This window comes from Neophocaena asiaeorientalis, unplaced genomic scaffold (genome assembly GCF_003031525.2).
Source record: "Neophocaena asiaeorientalis asiaeorientalis breed wild unplaced genomic scaffold, Neophocaena_asiaeorientalis_V1.1 scaffold1371, whole genome shotgun sequence".
Lineage (NCBI taxonomy): Eukaryota > Metazoa > Chordata > Mammalia > Artiodactyla > Phocoenidae > Neophocaena > Neophocaena asiaeorientalis.
This window is the reverse complement of record NW_020172813.1, coordinates 10902-26166: the sequence shown is the minus strand read 5'-3', so window position 1 is coordinate 26166 and position 15265 is coordinate 10902. Positions and strand designations below refer to the sequence as shown.

At 40.3% G+C, this 15265-nt stretch overlaps 1 protein-coding gene across 1 annotated transcript; it reads right to left on the bottom strand.

Moving 5' to 3' along the window:
• Positions 1 to 775: 775 nt before the first annotated feature.
• Positions 776 to 2650, bottom strand: LOC112397447 (ferritin light chain-like). The gene is made up of 3 exons (XM_024741639.1): positions 2473 to 2650; positions 2187 to 2410; positions 776 to 808 (listed from the first exon to the last, which is right to left on the bottom strand). The coding sequence occupies exons 1-3, from the start codon at positions 2648 to 2650 to the stop codon at positions 776 to 778; spliced, it is 435 nt and encodes a 144-aa protein (XP_024597407.1).
• Between the last annotated feature and the right edge of the window lie 12615 nt (positions 2651 to 15265).

Here is a 15265-nt window from a genome sequence, read left to right as displayed (position 1 = left end):
AGCATAAGGAACCCCCCCACAGTTTCAACAGTTTATCAATATTTGATGTTCTTATATTTCATCTTTTCTCTCCCCTTTTTTGTTGTTTGGGATTTGCTTTCAAATAACCTGCATATTATTTTACACATAAATACTATAGTTCACTTCATTTTTAATATTTAAAAATAGTAATAATTCTGCATTTCATACAGAGTCTAACTTTCAAAGCCTTTCTTTTCTAGTATCAGAGAAGGAAACTCTTACTGATTATCAGAAGAAAAATCTGATTTGCTACATACGAACTGGATATTTTTAAGTAGTTTTATAACATATTGTCTTTCTTAATCTTTTAAAAAATATATTAAAAGTTTCTAAAAACTACACTATCGTGATAAATTCCCATCTCATGGACATGAACCTGATTCTGCAAAATATTCTTTGGAGTAAATAAGCTATAGATTGGTCCCCTCAGAATTGATATTAATCAATGAATTTTTCTTTTCACAGTTCAACAGAACAGAACTCGCGTTAAAACCTATTCTGGTAATTGCATTCTCAGTTTTGAAATTTCTTGTTAAAAACCTATGGACCTTATGTTTTTTGTCTCTCTAAAATTAGATGACTCCATCATAAATATTACCATATAAAGCACCAGTTCTCAATAGAAAAGTATGCCACATAGTCCCTTGGAGATCAAAATTACTTGCATAATAACACTAAGATGTTCTTTGCTTTTTCACTATACTGACAGAAGCAATGGTGGGTAAAACTGCTAGTGCCTTAGCCCCACACTGTATTAGTAGTCTTTGTATTCAACACCATACCCTTCCTGTTAGAAAAATACCTGTAACATGCAGTTCATTAATGAATGTCCTTGATTAAGCAGGAAAAATTAATTTTATTAAATCTCAACTCTTGGGTATACATCTTTTCAATATTCTGTGTGATGAAATGGGAAGTACATAAAAAACATTTCTGCTGCATATGGATTTACAGTGATTGTCTTGAGGAAAAGCACTTGTGCAGTTTTTTGATTTGCAAGCTAAACTAGCTGCACTTTTAGAAAATAGAAAACCATTTTTACTCAAAAGAGCGAATGACGCATTAACTGATAATTCAGACCTGAATATTTGGCAGATATGTTATCAAAAGTGAATCAAGTGTGCTAGTCACTGCAAGGAAAACGGCTGAGAGTATTTGTTGCCAATGATAAAGTTAGAGATTTCAAGCAAAAATTCAAATTCTTGAAAACTTGGCGTCAGCCACCATACATCAATACTTAGACTTTTCTAATGAGGTTGGTGGTGTTTTTAATGGAAGTGATTTGTTAGATATTGTAAAATGAAGTGTGACAACAGATCTGTACTAGTCAAACAATATTGTTCCATATGATCAGTGCATGATGTTCTGAAATCAAGCATGGGTAAAAGGTCCATTTAAAGTGCAAGATAGGGGCTTCCCTGGTGGCGCAGTGGTGGAGAGTCCGCCTGCCGATTCAGGGGACATGGGTTCGTGGCCCGGTCCGGGAGGATCCCACATGCCGCGGAGCGGCTGGGCCCATGAGCCATGGCCGCTGAGCCTGCGCGTCCGGAGCCTGTGCTCCGCAACGGGAGAGGCCACAACAGTGAGAGGCCCGCGTACGGCAAAAAAAAAAAAAAAAAAGTACAAAAAAATAAAGTGCAAGATAGACCAATGGATTTTAACGTTAACAGAGTATAAAAACGTCATTGATCTGATATCAGATTCCACACTGCAACAACTATTTAAGAAACTAGCACTTACCCAGTTTGGGCGTGGTATTATAAAGAAGAATATCCATAATTATCCGAAAAGGCTCCTAAAATACTTCCTTTTTCCAAACAACGTATCTGTGGGAGGCCCTGTTTTCTTCGTATGCTTGAATCAAAACAACATATTGCAACAGACAATGCAGAAGCAGATATGAAAATCCAGCTGTCACTGTATTTAGTTAAACAAAGATGTAAACAATATACTCTTCTATTTTTTTTCTGCAAAAACCTTTGTTTCCATTTGGCCCACGGCTTAGGTGAGGGCCCCAGGGTGGTCAAAAAGCTGCCTAGTGGCTGCAGAGAGGGGCTCAGGCAGAAGCCCTGACACCAGAGGGATGCAGAGGGGCCCCTCAAAGACCGGTGGGCTGCAGAGGCCCTTGTCGTACTTGAGGGTGAGCCTTTGGAAGGGCTACTTACCAGCCAGCCTGTGGAGGTTAGTCGGGTGGTCGCCATCTGCTTGATGAGTTTCAGCTGCTCCTCCAGGAAGCGGCTCTCCAGGAAGTCACGGGTGGGTGTCTGCGCGGCCAGAGCCCAGGGGTGCAGGTCCACAAGGGCCTGGCTCAGGTTCTTCTCCAGGGCCGTGGCAGCTTCCTTATTGTCCAGAGTTTTACCCCATTCATCTTGGGACGGCTTCTGCGCTCCTGGAAGAGGGCACAGCCACTGTGCTGGTTTTGCATCTTCAAGAGATGCTGGGTGCCCTTGCCCTTCTCAGTGGTGGACTCAGCAAAGAACTGGCCCACGTCCTCCAGAGCCACATCATCGCGGTAGAAATAGAAGCCCAGAGAGAGGTAGGTGTAGGAGGACCCAGATGCAGGTTGACCCCAGTGGTTGACGGCTGCCTCCACCTGGGTGGAATAATTCTGGCAAATCTGGGAGCTCATGGTTGATCAGCAGTAAGGAGCTAAGCTCCAAAAAAACCGGTGTTGGCTGGTTCCGGAGGCCGAGGACGGCATAGTGGTTGGTTCCTAAGGATGTGACTGGAAAAGAGGTTCCAGGGTGATTGGAGGCTGGAAAAGGGGGTGTCCCTGGGGGTCTGTTCCATTCAAACAGTGTTGAAGCAAGAGACGTCCGCAGGAGCGAGGCATGCCCTGCCTCTTCCCACTACATTTTTTTAAAATATAGTTTCCATTTTAAAATGTTATTTATATTAGCATGCGGTGGGTTTAATTTTTTTTAAATAAATATCTTTAAAATTTCTTAGTTGTAACTTCTAATATGATAAAGACACTGATCTAACCCACATATCAAAAAGCTCTTTGGGGTCCTCAGGTCCTGAGGCCAAAAAGTTTAGGAGCTGCTCGGTTAGTTGGGTTTTTTGTTTCTTTTCCTTCCCTATCCTTTTTTTGAATGAGAGACTCTCAGGATAGGAAGGTGTAGAGCATACGAGTTATTTCTTTGTATGATTTTATTAACTATGAACAGAACACAATGTCCCCCCCAGTTTCATTGAAATATAATTGACATAACATTGTATTAGTTTGAGGTGTACAACGAGTTGATTTAATATATGTATATATTGTGAAATGATTACTACAATAAGTCTAGTTAACATCCACCACCCCACAGTTACTTTTTTATTCTTGTGATGAGAACTTTTAAGATTTACTCTCTTAGCAACTTTGAAATATGCAGTTCAGTGTTGTTAACTGTATATAGTCACCACAGATGTCTTCCAAATCACTTCCTTATCCCATGTATAGTTCAACTGATAATTTTTGGAGGATCCATGCTTTAAATCCTTCTATTTATTTCAGCCTTTTTTTTTTTGCGGTACGCGGGCCTCTCACTGTTGTGGCCTCTCCTGTTGCGGAGCACAGGCTCCGGACGCACAGGCTCAACGGCCCATGGCTCACGGGCCCAGCTGCTCCGCGGCATGTGGAATCTTCCCGGACCGGGGCACGAACCTGCATCCCCTGCATCGGCAGGTGGACTCTCAACCACTGCGCCACCAGGGAAGCCCTATTTCAGACTTTTGTTTTAGGGCATTAGGACAAGGTATATAATTTAATATATAACAAGAAGTCCTGTTTTAAAAGGTTGATTACTTTGTTATGCAAAATCAGAGCTCACAAATATTTACTGTTGGGGAGACAGCCCTTGGAATATTGAAATTAAGATGTTCTTGTGGCTTATTTACCCCCCGCCCAATCATCACGTAAACCAGATCTACTTGATTGTTAAAACTGACACAGCCACGCAACAGGAAGTTTGTGTACCTAATACTGTTCCTGGCATAAATTTCCTAAACTTTCCAATATAGCCCAAAATTACAGTAGCAATATCCTCCGTGTTAATTTGGTACCTGTTTTATGTTAGATCCCTTCGCTTTGATGTTTCACTCACTGTGAGTGTTATTTGTTTGTTTACTTTATAAGTCATGAAGATGGGTAAAATCCTGTTCCATTAAAGGACGATAGATCACTGTTACTGAGGTGTGGCATTAAGCACAGTGGGAGAGGCCTCCATTGTACGTGTCACACATGGAAAGAATATAACCCGTACTGGGTGTGGTGGGGAGAGGATGATGTTTGAATGAAAGTTGGAAGAGACTTTAAAAATACTGTGTCTAGGTCTTGTGTCCTAACTGCAGATTGCACCGATAAGTCTATGAACTGCTCATGCAGCTTTGGGTGTGCCTCTTTCCTTCCTTTCCACCCTGAAGGGTGTATGTGTCCACAGGTGCGTGTGTGAACTTTTAACTTTATGGATTTGTTTGTAACATTTGAGAGAGAGTGAGAGCTTGTGCACTTTACATGTACAGATAAAACATAGGTTGGTTTCTGTTGACTTTCCCCAGCATTCATCATGATGAATTTGGAAATGTAAAAGTTGTTTTCATTCTGTGGCCTGCTTATAAAAAGGTGCAATGGATTGCATAACCCTTGCCACCATCTTCTGTTCCCAAAGCAATTTTCATTACCCATAGTAAAAACAGAGATGCTGTTCACACACATACTCACACACATGCACATACACAAACGCCAATACCCCCCCTTGGCCCCGCACACCTGCACATACGTCATATGATGAGACATTTAGAAGGTTACAGCATGGGCTGCAGGCCAAAACTGGCTAAACTACTGATGTGATACAATAGTCTTTCAGGAAATGTCCTGGTATTTACTAAGTAGAAGATGTCCATTTTTAAAGGGAGTATCCATTCCTAGAACTTTCACCACAATATTTTGCAGTTGAAGTGAATTCTATCATGTTATGGTGAATAGACTTTAAAATCAACAACTGGGTGTTGACAGATTTCACTGTGATCAAAGATTAGCCTTAGAGTTCAGAAAGCTAGAAAGCATATACATTCCAGATGACCAAGAAAGGGAAAGACAAGGAAGCTGTTTCTGGGTAGCGTGATCATTGAGGAAGTTATTTTTTTTTAATTTTTGGCTGCATTGGGTCTTCATTGCGGCGAGCGGGGGCTACCCTTTGTTGCGGTGTATGGGCTTCTCAATGCCGTGGCTTCTCTTGTTGCGGAGCATAGGCTTTAGGCACGCAGGCTTCAGTAGTTGTGGCACGCGGGCTCAGTAGTTGTGGCTCGCGGGCTCTAGAGTGCAGGATCCGTAGTTGTGGCACACGGGCTTAGTTGCTCCATGGCATGTGAGATCTTCCCGGAGCAGGGCCCAAACCCATGTCCCCTGCATTGGCAGGCGGATTCTTAACCACTGCACCACCAGGGAAGCCCGAGGAAGTTAATTTAATAGCACTTGGGACAGACCCATATAAGTGTTGTGAAGTGACAAGTGTGGCTAAAGAAAAGTAAGGCTGGGGAAACCCAACATTGCTGGCCTGTCACTGATACTGTCTTCTTACCGGAGGCAATTGCCTGTGCCCCAGTTTTTCCTGGAAATGCATGATAATACATACACGTATACCCTTTCTTCCATTTAGCCCAAGGTGCTCGAGCATTCCTTACTACCCCACATATTCCCTGACTGGCTACAGGCAGCTAGTGCTATGCTTGTTTCAAAGATGGTGAAACTGAGACTCAGGAAAGTTGAAGAGACTTCATATAGTGAGTCAGCAATGAAAACAGGTGGAAAAACACGTCCTCTGACTCCTGACTCTCTATTCCTTCTGTTCGGGATTGCGTTGCCTTTTGATAGTTCATGCAGCTTTTGTGGTTGATGAAATGAAGTGCTTCCATTAAGAAGACAAAATGTAATCCAGTGTCTGCTAATGGTGGTTAGTGATGAGGACAGGAGAACACTCTGCCTCCTGATGTGGGCTGTCCTGATGCTTTTTACAAGTGACTGCAATGTGAGTCGCCTCCTTATTCTGAGATTTCAATGTTAGCATAAAACGCTTCACTTTGTTTTATATTATTTATAAAGGACTGAAGGATCTATTATCTCACTTTCATACTTATTAGATAGGTAGAGCAGATTAGGTAGGTAGAGCAGATGGTATCATGCATATTATATCCCAGACAGATTATAACGATGGCCGCCACTTACTGAGCACCTTGCTGGAGCCAGAGCCCCTTATGCATTTATCTCACTTAATCATCATCGCAACCCTCTGAAGTTCGTGGAATTAGTTCCACTTTTATAGATAGGAACCTGGGGCTCAGAGAAGCTAAGTGATGTGTTCATGGTCACGCAGAGTTGAAGTCAGTCTGATTCCTAAGACCCTGATGCTCCCATTGCATTCCATTTCCTTTCAAATGATTGACTTGCCCTATGTCAGTGTTAGAAATGGTCTCCTGAACCTAGCACAGTACTCCTATTGATTTATTGTTCTCTCCCATAAAGGGTGAGAACTCATAGCTAACCAGTTGCTTCATTTAACAATTAACTGATTAGAATTGCTAGACCAGTTAAAAAAACAAATTTCAATAATAAGCATATAGCAGTTATCACATACCTAGTGCTTACAATTTACCAGGGTATGATCTAAAATTTGAACGCACATTAAATCATTTAAGCATCACAACAATGTACAGAATAGTTATCATTATGTGATGTAGTTACTATTATCATCCCTGGATGAGAAAACAGGCACAAGAGCTTAAGCAGTTTGTCCAAAGACAACCTAGAAAATTGTGGAGACAGGATCTGAACCCAGTCTGGCTCCAGAACTCTAAACTACTCAGCAGTACTGCCTCTCAATAGAAAATTCAGTTCATCAAGTATTGGTTTCGTTCCTGTATGCTAGGCTGGTAGAAAATATAGTTCCTACACTTAACAGCTTACGTATTCAACAGAAAACAAGATATAGATACTCGCAGTTAATGCTCTGATACCTAGCATATGGAGTGTAAGTGTTGTATAAAGACGTAAGTATGGATCGAGATGAATAATAGAACGTAAGTGGTCTGGGACGGTTCATTTGCCTTTCTAAGTAATGCACTTTCCTATGGACGAGTGATTTGGCCTCTGGGGAGAAGCTGGTTCCATGTGTTCTAAAATAAGCAGGTTACTTGGCTAATGTTCAGACTTTAAATAGGTATGTGGGTTGTAGCTATTCGACCTGAACCAACTTTAAATTCCCTTGTGTTCTTGCATGATTTCAGTGGAGCTGGAATGAAAAAATTCACTTTTCTCTAAATGTTGTGAAGTTCGAATTTGTTAATACTTGGCAAAATACTGTGAGGCTGACAGGAAGGGGATTCGTAAGTATTGTATCATTGCTTTGTCAGGGTGCTCTCTCTCTCTAGCAGGAAGTGTTATGACTTGCTCTCTAAAGTTGCAATTGTGAGAAGAATGTTGGGTTTCCAGATTGGCGTTCTGGGCGTGGGAGGTTCCTTCTGTTTAGTGCTGCGAGAAAGAAACAACAGGTTTGCTCTCATCCCGGAAGGGTAACAATTTTAATATTATTTCGTTAGGCTCTAACTTTTATATTATGGAATATTTAAGCAGAAATTTACTTTAAACATCTCGAAATTCTTATTATGTGTTTGGGTAGTTACACATTTGGAGACGCTTTCTAAATCTTATGTATGCAAGTAGAAGCAAATTTGTTTTAAGAGAAAAATTTGAAGTTTAGAATCTGACTTGTTCTCTCTCTATATATTGTCTTTTCTTTATTTGGGGAATATTTCAGGGACTTTGTACTTTTTAAAAATTGGTTTTGTAATCCTAATTATATAGCTGTATCTATCAAGTCAGATGCCAAAGGTTTAAATGACAGAAGCTCTTACTTTATATCTGGGGGGTGGGGCGAAGGGGAATGGAATTTCAAATACTTTTGATCCCTGTTAAATGGTTTTTCAAAATTCTGTGAAATAGAAGTTGAGGGTAGCTGTCATGACAGAATATGGCAAACAGACTGATATTCTACTCTTACAAAATAACTTATGACAAACAGTTGTACTGGTGTTTATTCATACTTTCCAAAATACATGAAAATCACTGGTGATGAGATTTTGGTGGTGTTAATATAATATGGTAGTGATAGTGATTTCTGATGCTTACAAACTCACCAGAGTTTTCTATCACATAGTGATCATATGTTTTATTTCTCCTATTTCAATATAGCTGGTTGTATAAATCTCGACTCCGAATCAAGGGTAACCTCTCAAATTAGTTGTACTTAACTACACCCGTATGAGGTAAAAAGTGAAGTATGAAACAAAAGAGTCTAGTTTTCTCAATTAACAACTACCATATTTGAGAACATATAAGCAGGGTATGCTACACTGCAGGAGGCCATTTTAGTGACTAATAGATAAACTTCCAGCTTAGCTCAAAGTCTAAGCTGAAATTTTATCTCTAGTGATTTCTGAGTTGTACATCATAATATTTTGTCTTGAGTTAACTGGTCTGATCTGCCTTGTGAGAGATATATACCTGAAGGTTGCCCTTGGCTTCCGTGTTATTTTTCACAGGAAAGGAGAATGGAAATACTCCTCAAGTGTGAAGGTTAATTAATTTCATTAGCAGCAGATATGTATTTTTCATAAATTATTCAGATACTTTTGGAAAATGTCAGAGTTTACTTAGGAAATAAAGGGATTGGACCTTTTAAAAGAAGAATGTGCTATTTCGATCCAAGGAGTTTATACTTCTTAGCTTTGTAAAGATGGGAAAGTAGAGGTATAACTTTGTTGTGTCTTTGGGTTTCATATAGTATTCTTCATAATAGGAAAGGGGGCTTTTAGAATACGGTTAAGATGTATATTAAATATCTACAAAACTCTTGTCTAGCAAGAATTTAAAGAATGTCTTCAATCTGACTTAATTGATGTGAATGTTTCTATGGGAAAAATTATTAACTTATTTTAAAATAGCCATTGCTTAAAGATCTTATCTTTATTAAGACAAAAAGAGGAAAGTAAACTTTTACTTAAAATGGAAGTATTTGATATTCCTCCAGGAAATGACACAGGATTGGGCACCCTTTGGGGTTTAAGTGACTCACAGATATTGGTATAGTGTGGAAATCCTGATAAATCTGATAAATGTAGAATCTGGATGATGGGATTATGGGTGTTTGCTGTACATTTTCTCTTTTGTATACATTGAAAATTTTCATAATAAAATTTTTAAGTACAGCTTTAGTTTGCAGCAATTTACATTTATTTCTAAATGATACATTTATCTATAAATTGCAGGTTTGTCAAAACATGATGTGTGCGTGATGTATATTATTGTAAAGGTGAAATGTGCTGCTTGATTGCCAAAATTGTTGCCAAGTAAAAGCTGTTTCTGAAAGAAAAAAAAACCTTTGTTTGACTTTCAGCTAAATTCAAAGAACAGGTTGCAAACATCTTGAAGAGTTTTGTAGTATCTTGAAGTATTAAAGACCAGTAGATAGTTAAAGCATGCTAACAGGCCAAGTGCCTGTGAAGAATGTGGGAACATTATTATGTCTTGGCTATTTTGTTCCCAGCTTTCTCTATAGAGTATGCATGTTGAAAACCACGCGTGACAACTACTTAGCCTGCAGTATGTTTAAGTCTGTTCACTTTCCCTACTTTCGAACATCAGTTCATTCCACAAATATTTAGTAGGGGCTTATTGTGAGCCAAGATATAAAGTCAAACGAGGTACCAGCCCTGCTTTCAGGGAGCTCACAGCCTAGAGGAGGAGATAGAGAAGTAGATGGTGGGACATGCTGGGGGGTGGGGAGCTCCCGGAATTGGGGAAGGGGCGTCACTGGTTAGCAACCAGAACCCTATGCTGCATCTCCTTTAAAACAACACAGACAGAACATTTGAGGTGGCTTAATTGGGTGTAGGTATTAGGGAAGTAGGAAGAGGGCTAGTTTAACTCTGTGCGCATTACTTGGCAAATAACAGCCGCCTCTGCTCCCTTGCCCTCCTTAATAAACCTTCACCCTCTCTCATGCATCCATGGGCATTGTTGGAGCAGCATACACGCAGGAGATAGCAATCCCTTCTTCACATTAAATATAGTGAGCTAATGTTTCAGTCTCCTTAATGTTTTGGGGTACATCCAAAGCAAAATTGCACTTATAGGCAGGCAGCTACTTGAGGTTGGATAAAAGGGAGAGTTAGCCTTCAGTCACTGATAGAACCTTCCAGAGTTCATTGTTCAATTGATTTGGAATTTGAAACGTATTTTGTCATGTAAATAGTAAGTAAGGTTTTTTAGGTCATTTCACAAATGTCCCTGAAATGGTGTGCTATGTTACCAAAATGATATGTTTTTGTGTCCCTATTATTTTAATCTAAATGAATTGTAGAAGCATAGTTGCTAAATGTATCCAGATGTGCGTTCCATCAGCCAGCTGCTTTATTCTCTAGTCCCGAATCCTGTACAGCCTAACAGCATATATAACAGTGCCTCATGGGAAAACACTGTCTGTTCTGTTGGGGGTTATCTATCAATGTCCTCTGTGTAGTTTTACCAATTTGCGGCTGAAATGTCAAGTAGAATTACCAGAGGGTCTAGGCCTGAAAAACAACCTCTTTAAGTAAAGTATGTTCTACATGTTGAATGTTGCTTTCATCACAGAAGTCTGCTCTCCACGTTGACTATAACGAGCAATTTTTAATAATGCTGAGGTGCTGGAATAATAAACAGTAAAATCCTTCACCACTTCTTCTGTCTGCTTTTACCTTTCCTAAAGTTTCAGGACGAGAAACCTGTGACACAGGTGAGACCAGTTAGAGTTTGACTCACTTGTGACTTTCAGAGCAACAGATCATTAAATTGAGAAAGAGGCATATAACCTCTTAAATTATTACAGTTGCTCCTTTACCAAGATTCCATTAAAGTTTTCTAAAAGTAAGCAAACAAAACTCCAAGCCGCTTGCCCCTGGAGAAAAATCAGCTGTAAGGTAAAAAACTAATCACTAAAAACACTAGGAGTACCACAGTGATGGCTTATGTATGAAAAGAGAAATCCTAAACTCAAAATCAATTCGTCACATTGATACTTGAGTGTTTGCTTACATTTGTACTAAGTTATTAGCACTGATACAAGGGGAATGGTTGTTTACAGTAGTTAGCATGTAAGTGGCTGAAATTAAGGGATATTAAATACAGGGAAGCAGAAACATGTCATATATAGGAATGAATGTGCCACAAGAGAAGGTCAGCATTCATGTCCTTCTTTTTAAAAAGTATGGCCTGTTTTATTGTCAGTACTCACTCAACACCAGTATTTTGAAGAAAGAAATTTTAGAACTCTATAATATATAGTATCTACTGAACCCGTTGCCAATATTCTATATATTTTACACGGTTACAGTTTTGGTGATTTCAGTTCAAGGATTAAGTGAATCCCTCCTTTAAGTAATAAAAACGAATTAGCTGAAAGGAACTGCATTTTCTGGCAACCGTTCATTTTTCTCAATATGATGGTCACATTTGTTAGGAGGTTTTTTTTGTTTTTGTTTTGTTTTTTGGCTGTGCCATGCAGCATGCGGGATCTTAGTTCCCTGATTAGGGATCGAACCGGTGCCCCCTACAGTGGAAGCACAGAGTCCTAACCACTGGACTGCCAGGGAATTCCTGGTTAGGAGTTTTTAAATTATCTTCCATAGGGTATAATAGGCATGAGCCTTCTTTCCACAAAGCAGTGTGTAGCCTCTTTGTTTTTATTTTTATGGTATGAGTAGTTAATTACCTTCTCTCTCACATACTCTTTTTTTTTTTTTTTAATTTTACATTTGCTGCACAGCTCTGTGTCTTGGGCAAAGTCACTCAACTACCCTAGGCTCTTGTTTCTTCCCTAATATAATTTCAGTAATCATTGAATATTGGGCATGTTGCAGATTATCACCACCCTCAAAACATTGCAGTCAACTGGAATATTTTTTGAGCCATACCTCTGTACCCAGCATCCAACAATGGATTATCATTGTGGGAGTATCCGAGAGGAAGATGAAGTTTAGACTCTGTTCTTGAGAAACAAACAATCTTGAAATAAGACTTGCAGAGCAAGTAATTAGACAAGTATTTGCGTGCTCTTGGTGAAAGAATGGTTGTCTTTGATTGGGGAAGATTATTCTCTTGGACCAAGTTTGAGGATCAGTGTGGAGGAGGCAGATGAACTGAATCTAGTAGGATGATGGATGTCCCAGCCAGACTGTACTCACATCCACTTATATAACTATAGGAGGAAGTCTATAATTAAACTGCTAAATTTTGTGGCAGGATTCTAGATCCTGTGGGAGTTGAAGAGAAAGGTCAGCAGGGGTGTGGAGTCACTGGGAGATGTGGTTTGGGAGCGGATGAGGCTTCTGCTGAGACTTGAAGGATGAGTAGGATTTGGATAAGAAGATAAGAGGAATAAAGAGGAGGGCATTATAAGTGTGAAAGGTAGATACAGAGAGAGGGAGTTCTTACTAGCAGGGAGGGCAGGAGGTAGTGGCGGCAGGATAAAAGATGCTGATGTAGGAGTTAATAGGACGGGTATCGTTCAGGAGGATGGTTGTGATCAAAAAGCTAATTTTGAGTGTTGTTGAAAGGTTAAACTGGTTAGATGTGACTAGTAGGAACACTAGAGGACCAGGAATACCAGGCAAAGTTTAGACCAGCTGTTTAGGCATAAGAAATTATAGCTTCCTGAAATGGGACTGACATGATCAAAATGGTTGTGGGTACTAGATGTGGACCTTTTTTGATTCAAGATATTTACTGATAATGCATTGTGTCTCTGCGTAGAGTGCTGTGGTGAATACAGAGATGAGTAAGCTGTGTTTCTACTTTAATAAGTTTATAGTCTGTGGGGAGATAAATTCATTCACTGAGCCGTGGTTGAGGAAGCTATGCAGTACAGCATAATGATTGAGAATGCTGACTTTGGTGTCGGGTGGAGTTGGGTTTGAGACCTGGCTCTACCTCTCTCTAGCCATGTGACTTTGGGCAAGTTACTCAACTTCTCTAATCCTGTTTGCTTTTCTGTAAAATGGAAATAACAATATTACGTGGTTCATAGAGTTTTGCTGAGAAATAACTTACATAATGTATATAAAGCATTTAACACAGTCCATATAAACAATTAGTCCTCCAAGAATGTTAGCTGCTATAGTATAAACTTACAATGATATGTTATTATTTTAATTATTTATATTACCTACTCTGTAGGCACAGTGAGAGGGGCTGGGAATATGAAGGTGAATGGGAAACGGTCCCTTCCATCCCATCAAAGAGCTTATGTATAGTAGTATTAAATGCTATCCTTGTGGTGACTATATTTTCCCATTCAAAAATTAGTACATATGGTCTGACAGTAAGATATTTAAAATTGGAGCTGTCTGAAAGGATCCAGCACTGGCTGTAACAGAAGAAAGCATGCAGTTCTGTGAGAGTCCTGGGAACAGAGAATTTTTCTCTCAGGTGGGGACACTCCAAAGAGTCTTTCTCAAAGATGCTTTTGAAAAGTACATAGGAGACAGGTGAACAGCATTCCACTAGAGAGAAGCACAGAGGAGAAGGAACAGAGGTGGGAAAATACATGGCCTGTTTGGGGAATAGGGTGTGAAGAGAGTGTAATTCCAGGGTGTGCAGTGTGTGTAATCGGAAGAAACATTGGAAAGATAGGTATCAATACAGAAGAGTGTAGGGCTTAGGATGTTGTGCTTGAAAGTTGGGACTTGGGCTTCCCTGGTGGCGCAGTGGTTGAGAGTCCACCTGCCGATGCAGGGGACATGGGTTCGTGCCCTGGTCCGGGAAGATCCCACATGCCGCGGAGCGGCTGGGCCCGTGAGCCATGGCCGCTGAGCCTGCGCGTCCGGAACCTGTGCTCTGCAACGGGAAGAGGCGACAACAGTGAGAGGCCCACATACCGCAAAAAGAAAAAAAAAAAAAAAAGTTAGGACTTGCTTTTGTAGGAAACATACCTTAGATCTGCTCTTCAGGAAGTTAGCAGCGTAGAGATTACATTGGAGGGAGACAGGACCATAGATAGATCAGCTAAAAGGCCTTTGGAAAAGGCCAGACATGAGGTGATAAAGGGGTATGATGGAAGAATCCAGAGAGCTTAGTGATTTACTTCAATCTCCAGTGGTTTCTTGTGGCCAAACTTCTCAAATTTGTAAACCTGGAGACTGAGGAAAGTAGGGAAGTTGAAAAGGAGACCTGATTTGACAGGAGAGATATTTGAAAAGGGAGAAATAATGTGGCAGTAAGTTCAAATGTAGACACTTAGACTCTCCTGACTGGAATTTTCCTCACTGACCTTGCTTCTCCCTTGACCAGAGGGTCAAGTCCAGATTTTAAGTGTGGCCTTTCTAAATTAGACCCTGACCTTCTGCTCCAATTGTGTCTCTCTCAAACCCTAGGCACAGTGTTCCAACCACACTATCTTTCTACAGCTCTAGAGTATCATCTTCCTCTAGAATATCATCTTCTCTCTGCCTGGAATGCCTTTACCAGTGATATCTGTCTGGGGAAGCCCTACTTATGTTTTAAGATAAAGTTCAAAAGTCACCTTCTCTGGAAAACTTTTCCTGAAGCCCACCACTGTCACCCCACCACTCAGTGAATAGGCTGATGGCATTAATATTATGTCTTTGTTTTTCCATCTTTCTCCCCGCTGGACAATAAGGTCTTTGAGAGGAGACTTTGGGTCCTAAATCTCTATATCTGCAGCACCCAGCACAGTGCCTGGTACATATTAAGCCTTCAATTAAGGCTTGAATATACATGAATAAGTGGGTGAATATGATAGACATTCAAGTTGAAACCTTCTCGTCATTTGGAAACGCGGCACTAGAGCTTGGTAATCATAGTGAGAGTGGGTGAGCTTTAGCTGAGAATGTTGCATGCCCATCTGACTACTGGAGAGTAGTGCTGTTGACTTACCTACTAGTGAGGAGGCAGGGTGGTAGTTTCTGTTGGTACAGGTAGGTATGTGAAGTGTGGCTGCTCCAAAGCGCTGCCTGTTTTGGACAGAGGAAGGTGACAAATACACAAATACAAATAATGTATTCTTCCATGTTTTGTCCACCCTCTCTTCATGATTTGAGCTTACCAGCTTAAGTGTGTGTGGCCAAATCTCTGATTTTAAGTCATCAGCCTCACTTTACCAATTCTGTTTACCTGGCATACAAGTGGCTGGATAATGTCTATGGT

Coding starts and splice junctions, on each gene's coding strand:
- LOC112397447 (XM_024741639.1), bottom strand. CDS start 2,650: ATGAGCTCCCAGATTTGCCAGAATTATTCCACCCAGGTGGAGGCAGCC. Junction 2,411..2,472: donor TGAGTCCACCACTGAGAAGG/GCAAGGGCACCC, acceptor GCCCTCTTCCAG/GAGCGCAGAAGCCGTCCCAA. Junction 809..2,186: donor TAACCTCCACAGGCTGGCTG/GTAAGTAGCCCT, acceptor TTTTTCTAACAG/GAAGGGTATGGTGTTGAATA.